The 22,628-nt window shown below is 57.7% G+C and overlaps 11 protein-coding genes across 11 annotated transcripts; 7 read left to right on the top strand and 4 right to left on the bottom strand.

Annotated features, from left to right (window-relative positions):
• Positions 1 to 50: 50 nt before the first annotated feature.
• On the bottom strand, positions 51 to 2,273 carry SDRG_08117 (hypothetical protein). The gene is made up of 11 exons (XM_008613985.1): positions 1,714 to 2,273; positions 1,570 to 1,666; positions 1,326 to 1,529; positions 1,181 to 1,285; positions 1,054 to 1,133; positions 944 to 1,008; positions 841 to 898; positions 676 to 792; positions 586 to 627; positions 477 to 539; positions 51 to 430 (listed from the first exon to the last, which is right to left on the bottom strand). The coding sequence occupies exons 1-11, from the start codon at positions 2,266 to 2,268 to the stop codon at positions 149 to 151; spliced, it is 1,668 nt and encodes a 555-aa protein (XP_008612207.1). The 5' UTR covers positions 2,269 to 2,273; the 3' UTR covers positions 51 to 148.
• Positions 2,274 to 2,751: 478 nt separating this feature from the next.
• Positions 2,752 to 4,233, top strand: SDRG_08116 (hypothetical protein). The gene is made up of 3 exons (XM_008613984.1): positions 2,752 to 3,237; positions 3,282 to 3,412; positions 3,457 to 4,233. The coding sequence occupies exons 1-3, from the start codon at positions 2,814 to 2,816 to the stop codon at positions 4,198 to 4,200; spliced, it is 1,299 nt and encodes a 432-aa protein (XP_008612206.1). The 5' UTR covers positions 2,752 to 2,813; the 3' UTR covers positions 4,201 to 4,233.
• Positions 4,234 to 4,838: 605 nt separating this feature from the next.
• On the top strand, positions 4,839 to 6,688 carry SDRG_08115 (hypothetical protein; the record flags this gene model as incomplete). Its single annotated transcript, XM_008613983.1, has 1 exon — positions 4,839 to 6,688. The coding sequence occupies one exon, from the start codon at positions 4,839 to 4,841 to the stop codon at positions 6,675 to 6,677; it is 1,839 nt and encodes a 612-aa protein (XP_008612205.1). The 3' UTR covers positions 6,678 to 6,688.
• A 1,015-nt stretch (positions 6,689 to 7,703) lies between these two features.
• Positions 7,704 to 9,002, top strand: SDRG_08114 (hypothetical protein). Its single transcript, XM_008613982.1, has 2 exons — positions 7,704 to 7,958; positions 8,013 to 9,002. Exons 1-2 carry the CDS (start codon positions 7,897 to 7,899, stop codon positions 8,878 to 8,880), a joined length of 930 nt encoding a protein of 309 aa, XP_008612204.1. The 5' UTR covers positions 7,704 to 7,896; the 3' UTR covers positions 8,881 to 9,002.
• A 451-nt stretch (positions 9,003 to 9,453) lies between these two features.
• On the top strand, positions 9,454 to 11,535 carry SDRG_08113 (hypothetical protein). The gene is made up of 2 exons (XM_008613981.1): positions 9,454 to 10,133; positions 10,178 to 11,535. The coding sequence occupies exons 1-2, from the start codon at positions 9,969 to 9,971 to the stop codon at positions 11,423 to 11,425; spliced, it is 1,413 nt and encodes a 470-aa protein (XP_008612203.1). The 5' UTR covers positions 9,454 to 9,968; the 3' UTR covers positions 11,426 to 11,535.
• Positions 11,536 to 11,686: 151 nt separating this feature from the next.
• Positions 11,687 to 13,743, bottom strand: SDRG_08112 (hypothetical protein). Its single transcript, XM_008613980.1, has 3 exons — positions 13,340 to 13,743; positions 13,161 to 13,284; positions 11,687 to 13,110 (listed from the first exon to the last, which is right to left on the bottom strand). Exons 1-3 carry the CDS (start codon positions 13,703 to 13,705, stop codon positions 11,753 to 11,755), a joined length of 1,848 nt encoding a protein of 615 aa, XP_008612202.1. The 5' UTR covers positions 13,706 to 13,743; the 3' UTR covers positions 11,687 to 11,752.
• A 624-nt stretch (positions 13,744 to 14,367) lies between these two features.
• On the top strand, positions 14,368 to 14,818 carry SDRG_08111 (hypothetical protein; the record flags this gene model as incomplete). The annotated part of the gene is made up of 3 exons (XM_008613979.1): positions 14,368 to 14,373; positions 14,415 to 14,663; positions 14,711 to 14,818. 3 exons carry the CDS (start codon positions 14,368 to 14,370, stop codon positions 14,816 to 14,818), a joined length of 363 nt encoding a protein of 120 aa, XP_008612201.1.
• Positions 14,819 to 14,839: 21 nt separating this feature from the next.
• SDRG_08110 (hypothetical protein) lies at positions 14,840 to 16,077 on the bottom strand. Its single transcript, XM_008613978.1, has 5 exons — positions 15,734 to 16,077; positions 15,527 to 15,691; positions 15,357 to 15,480; positions 15,093 to 15,308; positions 14,840 to 15,048 (listed from the first exon to the last, which is right to left on the bottom strand). Exons 1-5 carry the CDS (start codon positions 16,046 to 16,048, stop codon positions 14,975 to 14,977), a joined length of 894 nt encoding a protein of 297 aa, XP_008612200.1. The 5' UTR covers positions 16,049 to 16,077; the 3' UTR covers positions 14,840 to 14,974.
• A 328-nt stretch (positions 16,078 to 16,405) lies between these two features.
• SDRG_08109 (hypothetical protein) lies at positions 16,406 to 17,204 on the top strand (the record flags this gene model as incomplete). The annotated part of the gene is made up of 4 exons (XM_008613977.1): positions 16,406 to 16,473; positions 16,525 to 16,885; positions 16,934 to 17,071; positions 17,127 to 17,204. 4 exons carry the CDS (start codon positions 16,406 to 16,408, stop codon positions 17,202 to 17,204), a joined length of 645 nt encoding a protein of 214 aa, XP_008612199.1.
• Positions 17,068 to 18,327, bottom strand: SDRG_08108 (hypothetical protein). Its single transcript, XM_008613976.1, has 4 exons — positions 17,703 to 18,327; positions 17,588 to 17,660; positions 17,364 to 17,539; positions 17,068 to 17,316 (listed from the first exon to the last, which is right to left on the bottom strand). The coding sequence occupies exons 1-4, from the start codon at positions 18,310 to 18,312 to the stop codon at positions 17,201 to 17,203; spliced, it is 975 nt and encodes a 324-aa protein (XP_008612198.1). The 5' UTR covers positions 18,313 to 18,327; the 3' UTR covers positions 17,068 to 17,200.
• A 932-nt stretch (positions 18,328 to 19,259) lies between these two features.
• On the top strand, positions 19,260 to 21,491 carry SDRG_08107 (hypothetical protein). The gene is made up of 7 exons (XM_008613975.1): positions 19,260 to 19,342; positions 19,393 to 19,562; positions 19,604 to 19,753; positions 19,804 to 20,136; positions 20,189 to 20,239; positions 20,288 to 20,512; positions 20,563 to 21,491. Exons 1-7 carry the CDS (start codon positions 19,324 to 19,326, stop codon positions 21,274 to 21,276), a joined length of 1,662 nt encoding a protein of 553 aa, XP_008612197.1. The 5' UTR covers positions 19,260 to 19,323; the 3' UTR covers positions 21,277 to 21,491.
• The last annotated feature ends 1,137 nt before the right edge of the window (positions 21,492 to 22,628 follow it).

The raw sequence follows: 22,628 nt of genomic DNA, 5'->3' as shown, positions 1-22,628 counted from the left end.
GACATCTCGTTCGGTTCATGACGTGGCACACGGACACGTCGAGAACGATTCCGCGGAAATCATTTGTTTGTACGTTTTACCGAAACCGAGGTTTCATACAGATATTGAATCCTGATCGAATAGTCGACCTTTTGGAGTATATGGTGTCTCAGGACATGGTTGGGGCCGTCTTCACGTCGACTTTGCAGAGCCGAACGCAGCCGAGGATCTGCTCGGGCAGCTCGTCGTCCTCCTGACCCTCGAGAACAAAGCCAAAGTCGACCACCATGTTGCCAAAGTGGTCGGTCACGCCGCAGAGCCCCTTGCGCGCCACGTAGTTGAACAAGTGCGCGTCAATGTCGACTTCAAAGTACCCGTCACCACGGTAAAACCGGTGCTGTGGCCGCGTCAAGATGGGCTGCCCATTGTACGTCTCGAGCAAGTGCCGCTCCTAGACGTACGCCATCAATATGCTTCCGGATAATGGGACCACGCACGGTTCGACCGAGCGCTTGCTCGGCCGGGTTGACGACGATCCCGATTGCCTTGAGGCGGTCGCGCTACAAACGCAGAGGCTGACTGGGAGGGATGTCTTGCATCTCGTACGATGATTGGGTCGTTGCCATCGTCCAGAAACGCGCGCAAGAGCTATTGCCCATGAGGTTGAACATCATGGCTGTCGTTGCAAGTACGTACGCGAATGGCGGGCTCATTGCACGCCGGTTCCATTTGCAGCTTGTCTCGAACCGCCTCGGGAATGGCATAATACGTAACAAAGTTGAAGCCATCGCCGTCGCCTTGCTTTTCTCCCCACTAGAAACACGGTCGAGTGTTGTTTGGATGACAAAGGGACAGTCATACCAACGGGTTGGACGGAGCGTAGCAAGGCACTTGGCAATTGATGATGAGCAGATCGCGCCTGCAACTACAGCGTAAGTAGTGAGCGCATGGGCGTTGCGCGTACGTGGACGCCGTCGGGCGCATGGGAAGCTGCACAACGTTGCCAATGTTGTCGATCTTTGTGTCCGACTAGGTATCCGTCAAGAATGCATTCCGCAAGGAGTGCGGTCGTACGCGGTACACATCTGTTGCTACAAGCTCCAAGAGCGCGGGGGCCGACGGGCCCTTGCGTTTTGTTTTCCGGTACTGGGGACCTACGACGAGCATCGCGTCCAAGGTGGCGCAAAGATGCAGTACGCACCGAGGCGGAGGTTGAAGCGCGTCGCTTCCAAGGTGGCCCACGACCCCGGCACGCATTCGTCGACCGCGCACTGCGGCAACGAGCAGCCAGCATTCGCCTTGTTGCCTACGGCCCTTGAAGATACCATCGCTTCGAAACTACCTACCATTGATGGTGCCCAAGATCGGGGCCTTGGGCACAGGCTCGTGGGGTGGCACCGGTGCTGGACAAGATGCATATTCGCTCAGCGGTTGCTTCTGGCTCAGAGACGTCGCTCCGGTGCGCGTTTGGTAAAACCAATAGACGCACGCAGCGTTGAGTAGCCCGAGGACGCCCAGAAGCGTCGCGCCATTGCCGTACCGAATCAGCGCTACGGCACGACTTGAGAGCGCGCCGACGGGACACTGTACCGATGAGGAGGTTGGCGCTGGCGAGCGTGCCGAGACTGATCGGTGGCAACGCAAACGCGTCCCAGGAAGGCACGGCCTCGACGTAGTTGTCAAGCGTCTAACCGCAGCGATATTGGATACGTAGCCAAAGACAAGGCGACGTACGGTGGGGCGGGGCGGTGGCGCGCTGACAGCGACGTCCAGTGACGCGCTCTCTTGACCAATCGTGGCGGAGATGGCGTTGGTCCACTCGCGAAAATCGTCGTCCGACTCGGCGCACACGAGAAGTGACTTGACGCCGACCGAGATGTTGAAGCAGAACGGCGTGGGCGTGCCCGGGGGGAGGTCCCCCTGGATCGTCAAGAGGGCCCCGGTCCCGTGCAATTGCAGCGCGCCGTGGGCATATGCGCGGTCACGGTACTTGTAGTACGAGAGCACGCCGTTCTCAAGCACGAACCAGCGCTGGTGCCACCGCCGACGCATCCACTTGCCCGTGTTGTGCTTGGTGAGGTACCCCGCCTTGGTCGGTCCATGCAAAAGCTCTGGCGCTGGCGGGACCTCGAGCTGCGACCGACTCTCGCGGAGCAGCGGCGCCGAGGTGTAGCGAGCGGCCGTGCTCATGTGCTTGTCTGACCTTGCCGTCCCGCGGCGCGGGGGCTTGACTCTGGACATGGACTCGGCACTCAACGCCTCGAAACCAAAGTTCAGTAGGGGTTTCATGACAGCGGCGACGGACGTTATCAAATCCAACATCTGCTGCCGGCTGCCCGTTGACGAGATTCTGTGTCTATTGCTATGGGCAGTATTTGAGCAATTTGGGGTCCTATACCAGCGCATAAATTTGCACACACGGAGACGCGAGAAGTTCGTACAATCGGTGTACGCGGGGCTTCCGTAGGCATGCCACAATCCTTTCCATCGCTAACAGGAGAGCTCCACTCGAATCGCGCTGTCTCGAGGTGGCATGCAACTCTACAAGACATTTCGACGTGGGCGTCCGACGCAGAAGACATTTTGTGATCCATGAGCGAATTTAGCGTACCAAGCGCGCGTAGAAGCGATTTTCGAGTTGTCCGAGTGGTATTGACATTTGTGAATACAAATAACGTCATGTTGATCCACCGATAAGCTGTCCAAGGTATCGACAACCGAGGGTCGCGTCTCGACGGAATCTTGCTTTTTCCGGATATCCGGATACCGTGCCAAAGCTTGTTCGCGAAAAGATATCGGGGCTGTGGCCGGCAGGCAGTAGGACGACGACGACGATGGCAGCGCACCAGGACTTTGTCGGTGCGATCATGGCCGTCGTAGCCTCCGTGATCTCTAACCTCGGCGTGAACGTGCAGAAGTACTCACATGCGACCGAGGCCCTGCGGCCAGAGGCGAGCCAGCGCGCGTACATCCACCGGCCGGTCTGGTGGCTCGGGCTGCTCATGGTCATCGCGGGCAGCATCGGTGATTTTACGGCCTTTGTCTTTGCAACGCAGGCGCTCGTCGCGGCGCTTGGCGGCGGCTCGACCCTCATCGCGAACGTCATCATTGCGCACTACATGAACAAGGAGACACTCTACAAGACCGACATCATTGGCGTCATTTGGGTGATCATTGGTGTCGTGCTCATCGCCGTCATCTCGGACGAAGACAAGACGTATCCGCTCGACGAACTTGAGAAGCTCTTTACACGCAAAGGTATGATGGGTCCGACGACGACGTAGGCGACGCATATACCATAGGTTTCGTCGTATACATTACGTGCGTCGTCATCTCGGTCGTGTGCATGCTGGCCAAGATCAAGGGCTCACTCGCCCACACGCTCAAGAACCAGATTCGCTGGTCGCACCAGCGCCAGAAGCAGATCCTCAAGGTATATCGTTGCCCAACGATTTTGCATCGATGCGTTTTCTCTAGAACAACGAAGCGCGCTTCCAGGACTTGGAGCGGCGTATGGAAGCGCTCGAAGAACAGCTCCTCGCCGACTACGAGCGCCACGGCCCGCCCGACTCGGGCCACGTCTCGTCGCTGCACCAGCATTTACGCACTCAGCGGCAAGCCCGCGAGCCCTACACGATCTACGACCCGACGCCGGGCTCGACCGCGGACCCGCGCGTGCCATTCTACTACGCCATCTGCTCGGGCATCGTCGGCGCCATCTCGGTGCTGCTCGCAAAGTGCTCGGCCATCATGCTCTCGCTGACGTTCCAAGGCGACAACCAGTTCAAGTACCCGCTCACGTACGTCTTCATTGGCGGCATGGTGCTCTGCATCCTCGTGCAAACGCATTTGCTCAACATGGCCACGTCGCTCGGCGACACGATGACAGTCTTCCCGGTCTTCCAAGCCTTTTGGATTTCGTTTAGCGTCATTGGCGGTATCGTATTTTACGGTACCGCACAGACCTTTACGACCGAAAAGTGGGTACTGTACCCAACGGCACTGCTCTGCATCTCGGTTGGCGTCTACTACCTCGTACAGCACCCGTCCAAGCCCGTGCCGCTGCCGTCGCCGCCGCCTCAGAAGCGCGCGAGTCTCCAGTTCCAGCTGAGCGAAGTGCCGTTAACCAACGCCGCCGACGTCGACGCGTGCTTGACGACGTCGCCGCTTTTGCCGCGGGACGACGCCAACGACGGCTACGTGCGCCTCGAAAACGAATAACATTAATTGATGTTTTGTATCTTGGGCCGTGAAATCGTGTCGACAGTGGTTGCAACCACGCAGGCTGGAAGGTCTCGAGCTGCACCTACGTTATCAACGGGGTGCATAGACAAGGGGCACTTGTCATGACGGCGGAGAGTAGGACAGTATCCCAGTATCCTGCTCCGCCAACACTGTACCAACATGGTACTGTACGACCGAACGCAAAATTGAGATCGGTTTTAGACTGAGGAAGCACACTATATGCCGACCAAGACGGCTTCCGACGCTACGTTTGCTGTTGTGCAGTAGCTCGAAGGCTTTTGAAGTCGAAGGCACGAGCCAATCAGTGCGCCAACGACAAGGTCTCGGATCTCGGGACAACATGTCTCGATTCACTGGACTGAGAATGTCGGTAAGCGCGACGTCGAAGGACCAACGTTACGCTGCGTCCTACGGACATCCGGGCGTCCGTAAGCGCATGTGATGCGGTTCCTCGCCGTGTACCATCATCCCGATCGTTTTTCCAGCCAATCGTATGCGCGAATCAAGTCACCCTACCCCTCCCATCTGCGATCGCACTACAGACACTGCGGCGTGAACGTCATCGCGTCGAGAGCGTGTCGACCAACCTCATTTTCCAATTTACTTGGTAAAGCATGAGCAGCAACAACCAAGTCTACGTCGATATGGCCCACGTCAGCGGTGAAAAGCTGCTGCTCGACGTGCCGAAAATGAACCTCGAGTGGCGCCACATCAGGAAGACGGTGCTGGTCAAGCCACCGGGCGCCAAGAGCAGCGTCGACAAGGTCGTCCTTAATGACGTGAGTGGCTCGGCGATGGCTGGCGAGTTTGTCGTGCTCATGGGTCCGTCCGGCGCCGGCAAGTCGTCGCTCCTCGACGTCATCTCGGGTCGCCAGCCGTCGACGTCCGGGTCCGTGCTCGTCAACGGCGCGCGCTGGTCCAAGGCGACGGCCAAGCAGGCATCGTACGTCATGCAAGATGATATCTTTTACGAGACGCTCACGGTCGAAGAGCACCTTTTATTCCAAGCCGAGCTCCGCATGGGCAAGCACTTTGACGCGGCGCAGCGGCAGGCGCGCGTCGAGTTTGTGCTGCGCGAACTTGGTCTCGTGAAATGCCGCAACGCGCAAATCGGCGGCGACAAGATCCGCGGCATCTCGGGCGGCGAGCGCAAGCGCCTGAGCTTCGCGACCGAAATTCTGACCAACCCGTCGCTGCTGTTTGCGGACGAGCCGACCTCGGGTCTCGATTCCGTCATGGCCGAGTCGGTCGTTTTGCAGCTCCAAAAGCTCGCGCGCGAAGGGCGCACGGTCATTGCTACCATCCACCAGCCGTCGTCCGAGCTCTACCCGCTCTTTGACAAGCTCTACTTGCTCTCGGACGGCGAGACCGTCTACAACGGCAAGGCGTCCGACGCCGTCTCGTATTTCGCCTCGCACGGCTACCCATGCCCGAGCTACATGAACCCGACCGACTATTTCATGAAGCAGATCGTCGCGCTCGAGCCCGAGGCGAAAGCACGCGTCCAGTCGCTGGTCAAGGCGTGGAAACTCCAATCGGCTGGCACAAAATCCGATCTCGATGGCATGCTCGAGGCGACGGACGACGGTGCAACGTACGAAGCAACGCACCTCGGGCTCGCCGGGCAGCTCCGCGTGCTCTGCAAGCGCAACGTAACGCGGCTCGTTCGCGACAAGATCGCGTTTGGTGCGCGCGTGGGGCAGACCATCTTTACGTCGGTCTTTGCGGGCCTTATCTTTTGGCAGCTCGAGCTCTCTCAGACCAGCGTCCAGTCGTTCACGGGCGCGCTCTTCTTCGTCTCGATCAACCAAATGTTTGGCGCCGCAACGCCAGAATTCATCGCAGTGCCCTCGGAGCTCCCGCTCATGAAGCGCGAGTACGACTCGGGCATGTACCACGCGTGGGTGTGGTATCTCGCCAAGAACGTCAGCGAGCTCGCCTTTCAGATCGTATTCCCGTTGCTCTTTTTGGTGCCTGTCTACTTTATGGTCGGCTTTGGTGCCTCGGATGCGACGCTCTTCTTCTCCATGTACGTGTTCATCGCGCTCATCACGAGCGTTGCGACAGCGCTCGGCTACATGGTGTCGTGCGTTGCCAAGAATGCGGACGTCGCCAACATTCTCGGCATTCTGCTCTTGCTGCCGTGCGTCATCTTTGGCGGCCTCTTCCTCAACTCGGACGACATTCCTGTGTACTTAAAATGGGCCGAGTTCCTCACGCCGCTCAAGTACGGCTTCCGCGGCATGAGCCGTGCCTTCTGGAACACGATTCACTCGATTCCGTGCGAAGCGGGCAAGATCTGCACCGCCTCGAACGGTGTCGATGTGCTCAAGAGCCTCTCGCTCAACGACCATACCATGCTCTACGACGTCATCTTCCTCCTCTGGATCAACGCGCTTTATCGTCTCATCGGTCTCGCGGCGCTCTACAACAAGGTCTACAAGCGCAACTAGAGAAACGAAAAATACATGCAATATATTTGACTAACGTAACCAAACGACATGCTGTCTGCATGGCTTTCTCTTGCTCCTTGCTTGAGACCTCCGCAGGCGACCCTACGGCGTCTCTGATTGGCTCAAATCCGGACGCTTCCGGACAAAAGTATTTGGCCAATAGCTTGAGCTATAGGGCTCGAACGCCGACGCAACAACGCATTTTGGACTCTCCTGAGTGTCTTTTGTCGACGTGGCAAGTATGAGCGATTTCATTTTTTGGCGTGATTTGGTCGCCGACTGCTGGCGGTCCGCATGCGTTCATCCAAAATGTGGCTATTTGTGACTATTTAAGGTTTACGCCAAAATTAGTGTGTCAAAAAAGCCGCACCACACCACAGCTCGCTCACACTCTACTTGTAGTTCGCCCAGTGCAATCCAGTCACGGCAATACACATCGGCCAGTAGCGCTACTTCTTCTCTTTTGACTCTGTTCGCTCACAACGGTCAAAGTGTCGTGTTTGTACTAAGAATTGGTGCAACGTGTGTAGAAAGAGTTGAGACGGATTTGGAGTGTAAATTTGTTGGAAGGGCATTCAAAAATTGGTCCCCCCAGAGGGAGGTCATAAATTGTGAAGTCGCATTGATCGAGACATGCCCACGGTAATCTTTAGTAAAAGGCGAAAGATTAGTACGGATGAGCTTGACCCTGCGAGATACTACTTACAATGAGCCGACACCAGGGTACCTGCGGTTAAATTAGAAACGTTTTCATTCCCCAGGTAGATTGATTGTACCTGACCCTAGTAGGAGATACAAGACCTTTTATACTTGATGCCATATCTTGCGAGCACTTCAACGCTACAACGGGTGCTTTGGTCACGCATTCGCCACGGTGGCTACTCGCGGCGGTCTCCCTACGTAAGAAATGTGGGCACTAAGGTAAGCTTAGAAGGACGTGGTATCCCCGCTTGCGATATAATTCGCACACACCGAGAGAGCCTGCAACTTTTAGAAAAAATACCGCTGGACAACACTGGGCAATTGGGACAAGACGCACAAACGTTGAGCGCACTGCAGACCCAGAACACAACCAACTTGTATTCTAGCAAGGTATCTCCTGGTATCCTCCTTGATTCAGCAGGGTCCGTTCGGCGTTTGAAACGACTTCAAGCAACACTAAACGGCGAAACCCCTCGTCGGACGCAAGCGCGAGGAGTACCGGCAAGGTCGGGCGACGATGGACTACTATGAGATCTTGGGCGTTGTCCGCGGTGCGTCGGACCAAGACATCAAGAAAGCGTAGGCTGTCTCCTTCTCCGAGAATACTCGGCGCTCAAATACGACGCATGCTAGGTACCGCAAGCTCGCCATGAAGTGGCACCCGGACAAGAACAAGGCCAACCGCGACGAAGCTCAAAACAAATTCCATGAAATCTCCGAAGCCTACGACGTCTTGAGCGACCCCGAGAAGCGCGCGGTCTTTGACCAACACGGCTACGATGGTCTTCGCAACGGCGTGCCCAACGCGGACGGCGATGCGCGCGACGGCTACAGCTTCAACGACCGGCAGGCGGAGGACATTTTCGCAAAATTCTTCGGCTCGAACAACCCGTTTAGCGACTTTGGCTTTGGCGATACGCTACCGTTCTCGAGCGCGCTCAAAAAAAAGGGGCCGGAGAAGAGTCCGTCGATTGTCCGCGACATCGAATGCACGTTGGACGAGCTCTTCCACGGTGGCGCGACCAAGAAGGTGTCGGTCTCGCGCGTCCGGTTTCACGGCCCTGACCTCAAGGAAGAAATCAAGGTCTTCTTCATCAAGGTGCAGCCAGGATGGGCGGCCGGCACCAAGGTGACGTTTGCAGGCGAAGGCACCGAAACAAAGGAGCTCAGTGCCGGTGACGTCGTCTTCTCCATCACCGAAGCACCCCATTCAACGTTTCGCCGCGTCAAGCACGATCTCATCTACGTCGCCAAGATCAAGTTGGCGGATGCGCTCGCCGACTGCTGCGTGCAAGTGCCGACACTCGACGGGCGCCAGCTCCCGATCAGTTGCAACGAGGTGATTGCGCCCAAGTCGGAGAAGCGCATCAAGGGCGAAGGCATGCCGATTCCTGACACGGAGAACGGCCGCGGCGACCTCGTCCTGCAGTTCGACATTCTCTTCCCAAAGTACCTTACGACGCTCCAAAAGACAGCGCTCATCAAGATTCTCGGCCAATAGTAAGCAGGGCTACACACGATTGGCCATTCTACTTCGCGCGCGAGGGCGTCCGAGCTAGAGCAAAGTAAACCTCAGATAACTCCCTGCAGTACTACCATTTCGCGTCCGTGTCGACAATGCTACGCGTAATACCGGTTGGCGTCGACAGATCATATTTATGTGCGGCTATGATGTGCAGTGCCGAGGTGCCAGCATTACTCTCGCTGGACGTTCCTTGCCATGCACCCGGGGTAGGGCTCCGACCGACACGAGTGCCCACAAACCTGATCGGGCCCGACATGTATACACTTGCCACATAACATTTACTAGCCGCAAACAGTGCCAATTGCCATTGGTTGATGATGCTGCGCGTCCAGCGCTGGGGGACGAAAGCAGCCTTGGATTCGCATGCCCAAGATTTACGGTATTTAGCTGTTCGGCGAAAGTCCCAGCTGGTGTGGACGACACATATTAGCAAACGCATCACCTCGTAAATATCAACGCTCGACTCGGTCGCGCGTCTGGTGGCAACGGCGTCGTGTCCGTCGACCACTCAAACTCAACAGAAAACACGCAACCTCAGGATTGAGAAACGCACGACGGGGCGTGGGACGCCGTGCTGTCTTGATGGTCGAGGGGGAGGTGCACGCAGCGTTCAGTGCCGGAGCGAAGGACACTGTGTCAAGCGCGCAAGAAGTGCAAAGCAACCCACGTGACGCCACACACTCATGCGTACCACGTATCGCACCTACGACGCGCTCGAGTTACAATTCAACGCGCACGAATTACGACGTCGACGTCCGATTCATCACGCCGCTCGCTCTAAGTGCCCACACGCCTCCACAGAGCTCACGGAACTCAATTGAGCACCACAGCTACGTCGTGGTCGCTTGGACACGCCTCAAAGCGGGTTGCGATACAAACGACGCCTTGATATCCAAAAAACGAGGCTACCTAATTGAGTTTCGTATGGAACTGAAACTCAAAACACTGCTTCTCATCTTCAGCTTCGAAAAACCGGAGACTCGGATTTTTCTGTTGTGGCGTGTGGGAGATAGGTCGCGTATGCCAGTGAGTGCTGAGCTCATTTTGCCTTTCGCCAGCCAGACATGCCATCGCAGCGCGCGACGACGACGAATAACCCGGCGCTCGAGATGCTCGAGGTCGACCAGCTTTTGCCCGCCGAGGACTGGGTCAACGACTACGAGCGGTCGCTCTGCCCCGTGTGCACGCGCAACTTTAACACGTTCCGGCGCAAGCACCACTGCCGCATGGTACGACGGTCTTTGCGCCCGTTCGACTGCTCATGGTTGTCTAGTGTGGCGAAGTCGTCTGCGGCAACTGCACCTTGCACAAGAACGTCTTTATCTCGTCCGTCGGCACCATGAACGTCCGCGTCTGCCTCTCGTGCATCGTGACGCTTGGCAACGGCCGCACGTCCGTGCCACCGCCCATCATGACGTCGCTGCCGTCGTCGTCCGACGAGTCGCAGCGCCGGTGGATGGTCAACCAGCTCCAGTCGCCAGTGACCAAGTCCCGCGACGGCGACGACAGCAGCGACGGCCAATACCACTACCAGCAGAACGCCACAATGATGGCGACTCCTGCCTTGGACTACGAGCTCGACTTCAACTGGGAGCACGCGTGGCCGCGGCCGCCGATGCCGCGCGACGAGAGCTCGCGCCTCGACGCGCTCGACTCGGTCAAGATCCTCGACACGCAGCCGCAGATTGTGTTTGACCGCATCTGCGCGATGGCGGCGGAGCGCCTGCAGTGCCCGATGGCCGCCGTGAGCTTCATCGACGGCAGTCGCCAGTGGTTCAAGGCCAGCGTCGGCCTCGCGCAAAAGTCGATTCCTCGCCACGTGGCGTTCTGCGCGCACGCCATTGTCTCCAAGGACCCGCTCGTGGCGCTGGACACGCTCCTCGACCCGCGCTTCCGGTCCAACCCGCTCGTGACGGGCGCGGCGTCCGTGCGCTTCTACGCGAGCGCGCCGATCTGCGAACACCGGACAGGGCAGGTCCTCGGCACGGTCTTCGTCCTCGACGTGCAGCCGCGCACGTCGTGCGACGCCACGATCCTCGAGAAGCTTGCCAACGTCGCAATGGAGAACCTCGTGGGCGCGCAGACGCCCGAGATGGCGCCGCCCGCGCGCCGGAGCTCGACGAGCTCGACCGACCCGACACGCAGCAGCGATGGAAGCCTCGACGGCCCCGCGCGCGTCTTTCCGAATGCCAAGGGCGGGCTCGACGGCAAAGCTGCGACGCCGCCACCAGCAGTCGCGGCCCAGAACGCACTCACAGTCGGGCTCAACATGGACTTGGCGCCGCCGGCTCCGGGCAGCACGAGCGAGAGCCGCCTCGAGAACCTGCTGATGAACCTTCTGAGCCAAACGACGCAGACGCAGCACCAGCTCGCGACGCAGCAGATCAACATGTCGCAGACGCTGCACGACCACGCGCACCGCATCGACCACCTCGCGGTCGGGTTGGCGCGCATGGAGGTGCGCATGGAAGTCCAGGAGGGCCACACCCGGAGCCTCCACCAGACCCTGCGGCTGCAGTAAGACGAGTCGACTAGGAAGCGATTAGTGTACATTTTAGAGCGGAGAGACGGCGAGGCCTCTCCTCGTGGAGTGTTGTTGTAAGTAAAAATCAAGTGCGATCTCCAATACGATTACGTGCGCGACCAACTACGTCAGGCTCGTGCAAGTAGGCGAGCTGTCTCTAGCTGGCATGGCAGGTCGCACCAGCCGTGTCGTTCCTGCGAAAGTTGTAGTGGACTGGTACGAGGCTGCGTCTCGTCTAGTCTGACTAGGACTAGAGGGGCATGATGATGACTGCTCGTAGCAAATACACGGCAGCGTTTGTACTAACTGCAAAAGGAATTATATCTAAAAGTGGCACAAGAGAAGCAGCATGCGGTCCAACTGGAGCACGAGGCGGTCGAACCGATCGAGGGACCGGCAGACGCGGTCGAACCGGTCGAGGTCGTGCTGCTCGACGAGCTGGTCCGAGCGCGCGATCAGATCCTTGTGCTCGTCGGCCTCGCTCTGGCGGCGCGTCCGCAAATGCACGAGCGAAATTTCGATGCGCTCGACGAGGCGCCGAATGAGCGCCTTGTGGTCCACCGACCAGCAGTAGAGCGTGTACTGCGGGTTGTAGTCGGCGCGCTTGGGGATTTCCTGCATCTGAATCAGCTTGGCTTGAAAGAGCCCAAAGAGTCGACTGCGCGTCTCGCTCGCCGGCAAAAGCGCGAGCTCCCCGATCGTCTTCTCCTCGGCCTGGCGCTGCTCGTACACGACGCGGAGAATGCGCGCACTCGCCGTGCCGTACGTGTCCTGCACGAACGCGTGGACTGTCTTGCGCTCGAGCGTCGACACGACGTTCTGCATGTGCACGGCGTACGTGCCGCCGTCGCCCGTCTTGTTGGCGGCAAACGCCTCGGGGGCCGTCTTGGTGAGCATGCCCGACGGGTGTTGGCACATGGCCGTGAGGTAATTGAGGAGCAGCTTCCAGCGGTCGCGCGACGTATGCGGAATCACCGCGTCGACAGACGGGAGTTTGAAAAGGTCGCGCGCGGTCATCGGGAACGACGTCGGCTCGGCCTCGCCGCGCTCGTGCGGCGACGACGCGTGCAGCATGGCTTGCACGATGACTTCGGCCACGTCGTTGACGCTTTCTTTCGCAAACTTGATGCACGCGCGGTGGCGCAGCTCGCGCGTCAGCTGCGCGACGCCGGCACGCCAAATGGCGTTTTCTTCCTTCAGGCTCACGTCGTCGCCCTGGCCGTTGTCGAGAAGCGATGTCGGTGTCGATGGCAGCTTGGCCTCCTTCCGACGACGGCGACCGCCAGACGAGACTGGCGCGCTGGTCGCGGCCGGCGGTGTCGACGCCTCGGCCTCCTCTGCCTGCATCATGAGCTGGACTTCGATTGGAACGACGTCCTTTGGCGGCGCTTTGGCCTTGCGCTTTGTGCCACGCCGCACCGAGAACCCATCGTCGAGCTCGACAGTGTCAGCCGACGGCTTCTTCGCCTTGGACTTGGGCGCGGCCTTGGAGGACGAGGACGGCGACGACGCCGCCGCCGCGAGCTTCTCGAACGCCACCTCGGCTTCGTCTGCAAACGGATCGTCCGCGTGCTTGTTGTTGAGGTCAAGCGGGTGCACGCGCACGATGTAGCGGTTCTTGGCCATCTCAAGAAAGGTCGACCGAAGCGTTGCCTTGAGGGCGTCGAGCTCGTCCGCGTCCACTGCATACAGCGTATGAGGCAAAACAGAACACGATTCAGCGTAGTAGTACCATCGTCTTCCGAGTTGCCATCGGCGGCGCGGCGCGCCTGTGCGAGGTTGAACGCCATGGCCTCGATCGACTGGTCGAGGCGGAGGCGGCCACAGACCAAGAGCTCCTCCATAATGATCGCACCCTAGGCAATACCTCCATGAGCGAACGTGCTCATTCGTACGATTGGGGCGCGCTACCTCTTCGCCAAAGACCGAGCTGGCGAGCTCAATGTAGCGTGCAAAGCGGAGACGCCGGAGCACTTCGTCGTGGTTGAGCGTATACCGAAGCGTGTAGGGCTGCTTGGTCTGCGCCGTCTTCTTGTGCGCATTGCCGTTGGCCCAATGGGACTTGATGTCGAGCATGTTGTGCTGCAGCATCTTCAGGAGGCCGGCCTTGAGCTGCGACGGCGTGGCCTTGGTCGTGTGCAGGAGGATCTCGCGCAGCGTGAAGCCGTCGTCATCGGCCTTCAGGAGGACCCGCGCGAGGTGCTCGACGTGCTCGCCAAAGTGCTCGAGGAGCACATGCAGGAGGAGCCGGCGCTTCGACTGCGACACCACCACCATCTCGGACGACCGCTAATTCCGGCGCCGCTTGCAAGCGTTATTGGATATTATTGACCAATGGTTTCCAGGGATCGCCGGCGGGCCAATCAGAAGTGCCGAGGCTGGCCGCACGCAACTCGCTTGCCACTTCAAGCACAGCAGAGCACGCGCTCCTTGACGAGCAATAATACTACGGTATCAATACTAGTACGTACGTGTAGTCGTATACTAGCATCCAAGAGTATCACCGCATGCCCTCGTTCAAAGGTCGCTCGTGCATGCTCGACGTCGCGGACGATTCTGTAAAGTGCAACTTGGTCCATGTCGCTACATGTATTAGATCTAGTCGGAGTACATAGCTACTAAATTGAGTTGTCGTCGCATGCAAGGGTTGTTTAGGGGCTTGTTGTCGTGGGTCCATCAAGAGCATCAAGAGGGCTCCCCGCCTGTCAATGGATCGACGTCCGCCATGTGCGATGGGACAGATTGGTCATTTTTATTCCGCGAGCCGCTTGGGTGGCATGTCATTTTTTTCGCGATCAAATGTTGTTCTTACAACAACCGAGATATTGGTTGGTTCTTGGAATAAAAATGCAGTGGCCGGTGCGAATAAATTACCGCCGACTGCTCGTGGGTGTCACTCAAACAGCAAAACCCGACAGCCACCGAAGACGACGACGACCATGAAGGTAGGACGTGGCGACGGCCGAGCTCACGCGGCGACTCGTAGAAGTGCATCGTGCTCGTCTCCAACCAGAGCTTCTCGGCCGAAAACAAGAGCAACACCTCGTCGCTCAACGCTCTTCTCGACGCCAAGAAGATCAAGCGCGTCGAGGTCGACGGGTCGGCCGAGGACATGGTCGACCGGCGGAACACGCTCTTTGGCATCAGCGGAGTCCGGGGCTCGTACCCGCAGGTCTTCCTTGTGGACGAAGGCGAGACCACGCCCCGCTTCATTGGCCTCTTTGATGCGATCCAGGTACGGGCGGAGTGCTCGAGAGATAGAGGTCGGGACCACTGGCGTAGCACATGAACGAAATGAACGACCTGCCCACGGACATCATTGAGCAAAACAACATCCTGACCTTCGACGCTGTCTTTGCGGGTACGTCGCCGCGTCTCGATCCTCCGTGAGTCTTACCGATGCCATAGACGTGGAACGAATGGGCTAAGTGCCATTAGCCTGACCGACGACAAGGCGGCCGCGACGCTACTAGACTCCGACGTCGTGCCCGCGCCATCGACGATATTACACTATTTGCTTTCAGAACACGCAAACCGTTCTCTCTCTCAATCCTCAAAGTGTGCATCGAGGGCCGAGAAGTAGCGCGTCTGCGTAAACGAGGCCGACGAGACGCAGCCGCCTGCAGTAGTCGTCAAAAGAGAGATGGTACAAATGGCGACGCACCGTGGGGCTGGCCTGGAAAGCAGTTGCAATTGCCGCCGAGAAACGACGGGAGCGACGCCGCAGGAATGTCGGCGAGGAGCTCGTCCTTACGACCAACAAAGACGATCTTGTGGCGAATCCGGTCGCTCAGGAACACCTCGATGAGCTTGTACGTGCCGTAAAAAAAGAAGGGTGCGTTCACAATGTAGACCTTGTGCAGCGTCTCGGGGTAGTGCTCTAAACTATTGCGTCAATACCGCCGCTCAAAGATCACTGGTACTGTACCTTGGTTGATGCTCGTGATGCGCTGGATTGCAGTAAAGATGTCCGTCTTGAAGGTACTAAAGCCCACGTTGGCGAGGTCGTAAATGAGTACGATCTTGGACGCGGCGGCGCCGCGCGCGACCACCTGCACAGTGCACTCTCAGCCCACGACGAGAAGGCATAGAAAGGACCTGGCGCGGCAAGAGCACGTGGAGCTTGTACTCACACTTTTGCACGTGCGCCTTGAGAATGTCGTCGGGCGTCACGACCTTGAGGAGCGCATCGCAGTCCAAGTAGCCCGTGCGCTCAATGTAGACAAGTCGTCCATCCTTGTCCTCTCCGTGGAATCCTTGCGGCTATCGATCGGGTGAGTGCAGCCACTGAGAACACTATCGTACGTTGAAGCGACGAATGGCCTCGAGCTTCTCGTTGGGCAAAGCCGGGCCCGCCATGAGCGACGGCACATCCTGCTCGACGCGCCACGCGATACTGCTGCGCATCGCACTCAAGGTCGCGTCTGCGTCCCAATCGCGCGCGATCGCGTACTTTTCGATCGTGTCGTCGAGCTGATCAAGCTCGCAAAAACCAAGGGCCACAAGGCGCACTTCCGGCGTCTCCTGCAGAAGCTGCTCGCGGAGCCGCGCAATCGTTGGTGTCTTTTCGTGCATCCGTGGCCAGATGATGCAAGCTCCAACGAGCACAAGAGGATCCATGCGTCCGGATACTTGCAGGTTGATCGCAGGTACACGTTGCGTTGGTTTCGCTCAGTCTATAAATTAAGACAGTTTGCAGCTAGAAACACCGCGCGTAAAGACTCGACATTGTGTGCATGGACTCACGCCGGCGGTGGCCCACGATATGCTCGAATTAAAATGGTGTCTTTTTCACGCTAGGTCCAGTTTACGCAACAAGCGGCTCGACATTTCCAGGCGAACCGATCGATGCAGCCCTGGAAGGTCGATTTGTGGCGTGATTTTAGACAAGTGCCTCTTTGGAACACTGTTGTTGAAAATTCCAACGCAGATTCGAGACAAGCCAATCGAAACAGGGGACACGACGAGCGGGCGGCAATGTCCGAGTACAAGAAGACCGTGGGCGGAAAGCTAAAGCTCAAGGGCGGGCTCGCGCTAACAGCCAAGTACGCACACATGAAGATGACCATGGGGATGCTTATATCTGCATGTGCTAGGAAGACCAAGAAGACGAAGAAGCGGAAGGCCGAGACCGCGCAGAGCAACGACGAGGACGGCGCGGACGGTGACCGCGATGACTTCCAGCTCGTGAAGCTCCAAGGCACCGGGCGTATCCTGACGTCTGGCACCACCGTCATGGGCAAGATGGGTACGCGCTTCGCGAGCGAGCTCTCGGTCGGCGATGCAATGATGATCATGCACCCGACGAGTCTCCAAGAAGAGACGCGCATCGTCAAGATGGTGCTCAGCGACGTCTCTGTCTCGATCAGTTCCGCATTCAGCTCGGACCTCGTGTCCACTACGACGTTCCACTACATCAAGGCGCCTCCGGACGAAGACGAGAAGGAGAAAAAAGAGGTACCCGTCCTTACTCTCTCTACTCTCTCATGCGCAACTGGATACTAGCGGGCCAAAAAGAAATCCAAGTCGGACGAAGAAGGCTTTGCTTTTGGGACATATGCGGGTGGCACCACGGCGGGCAGCCAGTATACGTACCGCGTCAAGAAGAGCGGCGTGTACGGCGGGTACGCCGTCATGAAGGAGGTACTTGAATCGGAATATATGCATTTCAAGCACGGATTAACATGAGCTGTGCTAGACGGCCGACGCCAACCGATCACGAGAAGAGCTCTTGGACTTGCGCGCCAAGATGAAGGGCGATCGGCACTGCAATTAGACCTTGCGCTTGAGTAAACCCTTGAAAAAATCAAACGAATTGCCATCCGGGTAGAGCTCGTAGCGCTGGCCACTTTCGCTTGACGCAAGGAGGCATCCCGACGGCGACAGCCCTAGACGAGCGATGGCTCCAACGTCAACATGTGCTCATGTCTAGTACCTTGAATTGTGGCCGCCATCTCCGGCTCGCCAGCGCGATCGCCTTGGACCTTGACGAGCTGATTCGTGTGGAGCCAATGATCGGTGTACTCCTTTTCAAACGACGCAAAGCCCGTGCGACGGAACTCCGCTTCCATTGGCTCGTAAATGTTGCAGTACGCCGCCATGAACGCTTCCCTTCAAACACAATCAGTTGATACATATAGATAGCCTCTTCCATCGTACCGCGTCACGGCCGTGCCCACGAGCTTGTTCAAGCACGTCGTCGGCTCGGGATTGCTAATGTTGAAGCCAATGCCTACGCAATATCATTAAACGCTACACAGGGTCCATTTCGCACCTGTCGTGAGGCAGAAGCGGCCTTGAAAGTACTCGGACTGGCACAAGACGCCGGCGATCTTCATGCCATCGACGTAAATGTCGTTGGGCCACTTGATTGCGACCCGCGACGCGCCGAAATGCAGCGCCGTGCGCACGACGGCGAGCGACACGAGGTACTGCACAAACGGAAGGCTTTGGCCATCCGTGAAGAAGCTCTGGTACGAAAACGTGAGGCAGCCCTCGGGCGCGACCCACGTGTTGGCGCCGCGGCCACGACCCGTCGACTGGAGCGGCGTCCAGCACACGAGGCGGAAATCCTCGGGCGCTAGCGGGCGCAGCTCCAGCGTCGACGCTTGCAGAAGCGTTTGCGTCGAGGGCAGCGTCTCGGCGTAGAGCACGTGGCGCCCAAGCTCGTGCGTCGTGAGCGTTGGGAAGAAGGTCGTATCGAGACCGCCCGCGACCGCGCTCTCGATGCCCTTCGCAGTGGCCCACGTCGAGATCGCCGGCGGTGCTGCCTTGCTGCTTACGAGGAAGAGCTTCTGAGCTCCCTTGGCCGCGTCAAAGATGGACGTCATGACGGTTCGGACTGCGAAACGACAAGCGACAGAAGAGGGTATCCGTCGGACCATCCCAGACTTCGCAAGTCGATTGGTCATTTCCCGGAGGCATTCCCGGTCAAGACGATTTAGTAGGCCCCCCTATCAATGGTGCGTTCAAAATGGCTGCTCGACGCAATCATGCTGGGTAGAAAGCTCGACGCCCATCCAAGGCCACAGATGCACATTCGCAATTTGAGATGGACCTGCCATGATCAATAGTTATCACCGGCTTCCTGGTTTCGTGGCCGCTAAACTGCGTGAATTATCGCTGTGCAGCCTTGCGTGCTGTCCGCTAGCTCTGCCCATCAAGAGCACACCAATGGTATTTCACTGTGTTATTGCAGGGACAAAAACTCACGTGACCGACGAGCATCGTCGACACACAAATCTTCGGGTGAAAAGAGCGTTTGGCACGATACGCGGCGCTCGCGGGCGCCGTCGAAGGTCGAGATGCACTTGGCACAAGCGCGGATACGCTGGCACCCATTGTTGAGAACGTTGACGTGGACCTTGAGATGGCACTGACGGCACACGGCGCCCCCGCACTAGAACGTCCTCGACAATGAGCTTTGACACCGTTAGGTATGCGTCCTTCGTACCAAGCTACAGGCATAGCGCCATCGTTGGAGGAGACGGAACTTGAGTTGGCACTGCGAGCACGAGTGTGACCCTCTCGCTGTGGAGGAAGCGGCGAGCTTCTCGACGAGGAAGACACTGTCGTCCATCACATGCTTCTCAAGGCTTGACATGGGGGATGAATATGGAAGGGAGCTACCGTGGGCGAAAGGTCTAATTGCCAAATGAGTAGACTGCGTAGGTTGCTTCTGAAGATCCTGCTGTCGGCGAGCGTGCTCGCATGTCGCGCCACGACAAACCACGTTTTTTTAGCCGTGACAAACCACGTTTTTCAATGTTTAACCAATCGTTCAATACACAGGGTGTCAAACGTATACAAACGGTAAGACATGCATGACACAGCAACGAACAAAAACGTTTTTAACGTGTCGCGTGTCCATATTCATTCCCACGCCACCAAACTCAATGGCGGACCAAGCACGAGGTAGACGGCGTCGCATGGAGGTTGCATGGACCCTACCTCGACGACTCTAGAGCCGCTGCCGAAGAAGGCCAAGTTTGATGCGAAGCCGTCGGTCCTCCATCCGGACCTGTTGCAGTCGTCTGCGGCAGCGCGTGCGTCGGTCCAGGCGGCCTACGCGACGACAAAGCCGTACCCGCACTACCAGATCCCAGCGCTGTGCACGCGCGAGCACATGAACAAGGTATCATATGCGTGCAGGATGCGTAGCCTCACGCGGTGCAGGTGCACCACGAATGCATTACGCACCTCGAGGGCAACTTCAAGGAGACGGACCTCTTCAAGCTCTACCAGACGATCGACCTCGGGAACCTAAAGACGTCGGACAAGATCGCAAAGGATCTGCCAGCTCTCCTTGAGCTGCGTGATGCCCTCGTACTGCGATTTTGCATCCTCCTGAAATTGCTCATGTGACGACTGTGTAGTATGGCAAGGAATTTCGCGACTACATTACGGCGATCACGGGTTGCCCGCCCTTGACAGACAAGGTGGACTGCGCCGCGAACGTGTACATGCAAGGCTGCCATCTCTTGCCTCACGACGACGTCATTGGCACACGCTGCGTGAGCTACGTCATCTATCTCAGCGACCCGGACGACGACTGGACGGTTGTGGACGGCGGCAGCCTCGAGCTGTACCCGTCGATGGCATCGAACGACCGCGTGCCCGACTTGGTTCCGACGGCATTTGCTCTCCCCACGTATAACACGATGGCGCTTTTCACGGTCATCCCGGGCGTGAGCTTTCACTCGGTCCAGGTAGCTCCCTCCATCTGAGCATTATTCGCGTCGTCTGCTCACACGTGCGTAGGAAGTCTATGCGGAGAAGCCCCGTCTATCTATTCAAGGCTGGTTCCATCAGGTGCTCTCCATGGCTGTATCGAGTCAAAAGGCTCATCATCGCATACAGGCTGTCGCGCCCGCCGGCGTCGATGCCGCCACGCAAGAGCAACTCTCAGTTTTGCGTGAGCACGTGTCTCCATTCGGCGAGCTCCCCATGGACAGCATCGTGCAGAATCCGCAACTAACGAGCGGCGACCTGGCGTTTCTCCGTGCCTTTGTGAACCCGATCTACCTCGCTATGCGCACGATTGGCGACATCCAATCATCGTTTCGCTCCAGCGGGAGTCTCCAGGTACGCTCAATTGTTGTCGACCGTTCATTGACTTACTGGTCCGTCCTTAGCTGCACGACTTTTTGAAGTCCGACTTGGCCGATGCGATTGCGACGGCCACACGAAGCGCCGACGATGCGGTGCAACTGGGATCTGGGCAGGTTCCGCAGTATACGGCCGGCTACGATGAAGCATGGGATCCTCGTGGCCCGGTGCATCTCCAGCGGTACCTCGCGTATGTTGGCGAGGGTGCCAAGAGCAGCAGCGCAAGCGCGGGCCAGCTCCTCGGTCATATCAAGGACGAGCTTGTGGCGTCGCAGCCGTTCCAGAAGTTTATTTGGCTTCTCACGGGGTTTCTGCCCACTGGTGTGCGCAGTCAAGTGCGCCGGTTCCGCGCCGGCTTGGACTATACGCTCGCACACGAGCAAACACTCCCGGCAGAGACCCTACTGGATCTCGTGCTGTGCTTCGCCGACTGCCGTGGTGCCGACGCCAAGGAGGCGTGGGGCAGTGGCGACGTGGGCGGCTTCGAGTGCTACCAATCGGCTGAAGAGGATGGTCTCGGTGACGTTGCCAAGGGGCTCCAAGATGACGATGACGATGACGATGCGCTGGTCACAGTACACGCCCAACACAACGCGCTCAACCTCGTGATGCACGACGAGAACACGATGAAGTTTGTCAAGTTTGTGAGCGTCCGGGCGCCAGGAAGCCGCTGGGACGTCAGCGTTGAGTACACCATTGCCCAAGTTGAGCTCGACGAAACCGAGGTGGCCGAAGACTAGACGCCCGGCTTAATAACAGTGTGCCCTGAAATGCTTGAAGATGTGAATGCTACAGTTGACGTCAATTCAAGTTCGATTTCGGTCAAAACCGACTGTTGGCCATTGAGCAGAGTCCCGCGGCTGTCGGCTCCTTTCTCAAGCACACAGACACCTCCTTCATGCACCACGTGTCCATCTAAAGAAAATCGTGATCAAATACTGGTCTTTCTAGCTCATTTTTTAAAATCTCGGCCTTCCAATGTCCCCAGAAGCGCCCCAAAAGATCCAGAGCGATGAGCCAAATATTGAATTGTGATCGGAATTTGACGGACAGGCCACCCGTTAAAATTCCCTGGTATCTGATTGGCCAAAAAGTCTCCGTGACGTGGCAATATGGTTGCGGAGTATTGAGGCAGCTCGCTATCGTAGAGTCGCCTACGCTCGAGTGGTGTTCCAAGTATACCGTCTCCGTCGACTTGGATCGGCACATAAGCCCCACTACATGGTCAAGAAGAGGCGCGCGAAGCGGGAGCGCGCGGCTGTCTCGGCCGAGGCTCTCGTACTCGTCAAAGGTAAACGGGGACCTTGCTCGAGGATTGGACTTGCGTGGCAAGCAAGCGCCGAATGCCGACGCACGCTACATCATGCTTTTCATTAGGAGCTCGAAAGTGTGTGTATCTGTGTACTAGTACACCTCCTTGATGCCATCACCGTAGCCGAGATGACAGGGCAATTTACGATCCCAGTTGAAACTCGCGAGCGCACTGCGTTGACGCGGTAACCACTGAGCGTCGACGCTATACCATCCTAATAAACGCAAGGAAACATTCTTAATTGAAGACGCGCGCTTCGTGTCCATCCGTCCGTGGCTTCCTTCAACGAGGACGGCTCATTATCACAGCGCACCCAGTGTTGACCTCGCGCAGTACTAGTGCTTCTTGATCTCGTTGAGGTTGCTCTCGAGCATCTTACGGACGGCATTGCAGTGCACATGTGGTGGGCGCCCTCAACCGTAAAGTTCTAGCAGTCGAATACCGGTACGTCCGCTGTAGCTGTCCGCTGTCGGCGCTCACTCATGTGCGCAGCCCGCCGCCTGCGGTCATTGTTCTCTGCGCCCATTCGCCAAAACACTGCGCTTTTCTCATTTTCTTCGGCCTGTGATTGGCCAAGCATTTTAGCGGACAAGCAGCCGCTGAATTCTGTTCACGCGTCGCTTATGCTTGATTTAAAATAATACATACCAATATCCAGTCATTATATTCCTGGAGAGGAAAATAAAAATCCATGAAAGAGAATTTGACGGCTCCCTGTCCGCTAAAACGTGCAGGCCACTGTGCAGCCCAGAGTACTGTCCGTTAAAAGCATATTAATGA

Source organism: Saprolegnia diclina (genome assembly GCF_000281045.1).
Source record: "Saprolegnia diclina VS20 unplaced genomic scaffold supercont1.24, whole genome shotgun sequence".
NCBI classification, from domain to species: domain Eukaryota; phylum Oomycota; class Saprolegniomycetes; order Saprolegniales; family Saprolegniaceae; genus Saprolegnia; species Saprolegnia diclina.
This window is presented reverse-complemented; position numbering and strand designations above follow the sequence as displayed.

Coding starts and splice junctions, on each gene's coding strand:
- SDRG_08110 (XM_008613978.1), bottom strand. CDS start 16,048: ATGGATCCTCTTGTGCTCGTTGGAGCTTGCATCATCTGGCCACGGATG. Junction 15,481..15,526: donor ACGTGCTCTTGCCGCGCCAG/GTCCTTTCTATG, acceptor TGCACTGTGCAG/GTGGTCGCGCGCGGCGCCGC. Junction 15,049..15,092: donor CTTTCCAGGCCAGCCCCACG/GTGCGTCGCCAT, acceptor CGACTACTGCAG/GCGGCTGCGTCTCGTCGGCC.
- SDRG_08112 (XM_008613980.1), bottom strand. CDS start 13,705: ATGGTGGTGGTGTCGCAGTCGAAGCGCCGGCTCCTCCTGCATGTGCTC. Junction 13,285..13,339: donor GCTCGGTCTTTGGCGAAGAG/GTAGCGCGCCCC, acceptor GGTATTGCCTAG/GGTGCGATCATTATGGAGGA. Junction 13,111..13,160: donor TGGCAACTCGGAAGACGATG/GTACTACTACGC, acceptor CGCTGTATGCAG/TGGACGCGGACGAGCTCGAC.
- SDRG_08108 (XM_008613976.1), bottom strand. CDS start 18,312: ATGGTCCGACGGATACCCTCTTCTGTCGCTTGTCGTTTCGCAGTCCGA. Junction 17,661..17,702: donor CCGCTTCTGCCTCACGACAG/GTGCGAAATGGA, acceptor GATATTGCGTAG/GCATTGGCTTCAACATTAGC. Junction 17,540..17,587: donor GTGGGCACGGCCGTGACGCG/GTACGATGGAAG, acceptor TTGTGTTTGAAG/GGAAGCGTTCATGGCGGCGT.
- SDRG_08116 (XM_008613984.1), top strand. CDS start 2,814: ATGGCAGCGCACCAGGACTTTGTCGGTGCGATCATGGCCGTCGTAGCC. Junction 3,238..3,281: donor GAAGCTCTTTACACGCAAAG/GTATGATGGGTC, acceptor CATATACCATAG/GTTTCGTCGTATACATTACG. Junction 3,413..3,456: donor GCCAGAAGCAGATCCTCAAG/GTATATCGTTGC, acceptor CGTTTTCTCTAG/AACAACGAAGCGCGCTTCCA.
- SDRG_08113 (XM_008613981.1), top strand. CDS start 9,969: ATGCCATCGCAGCGCGCGACGACGACGAATAACCCGGCGCTCGAGATG. Junction 10,134..10,177: donor GCAAGCACCACTGCCGCATG/GTACGACGGTCT, acceptor ATGGTTGTCTAG/TGTGGCGAAGTCGTCTGCGG.
- SDRG_08117 (XM_008613985.1), bottom strand. CDS start 2,268: ATGAAACCCCTACTGAACTTTGGTTTCGAGGCGTTGAGTGCCGAGTCC. Junction 1,530..1,569: donor CAGCGCCAACCTCCTCATCG/GTACAGTGTCCC, acceptor GTCGTGCCGTAG/CGCTGATTCGGTACGGCAAT. Junction 1,134..1,180: donor GCGCTTCAACCTCCGCCTCG/GTGCGTACTGCA, acceptor TGCTCGTCGTAG/GTCCCCAGTACCGGAAAACA.
- SDRG_08107 (XM_008613975.1), top strand. Junction 19,563..19,603: donor CGCGCGAGCACATGAACAAG/GTATCATATGCG, acceptor CACGCGGTGCAG/GTGCACCACGAATGCATTAC. Junction 20,513..20,562: donor GCTCCAGCGGGAGTCTCCAG/GTACGCTCAATT, acceptor GTCCGTCCTTAG/CTGCACGACTTTTTGAAGTC.
- SDRG_08114 (XM_008613982.1), top strand. CDS start 7,897: ATGGACTACTATGAGATCTTGGGCGTTGTCCGCGGTGCGTCGGACCAA. Junction 7,959..8,012: donor GACCAAGACATCAAGAAAGC/GTAGGCTGTCTC, acceptor GACGCATGCTAG/GTACCGCAAGCTCGCCATGA.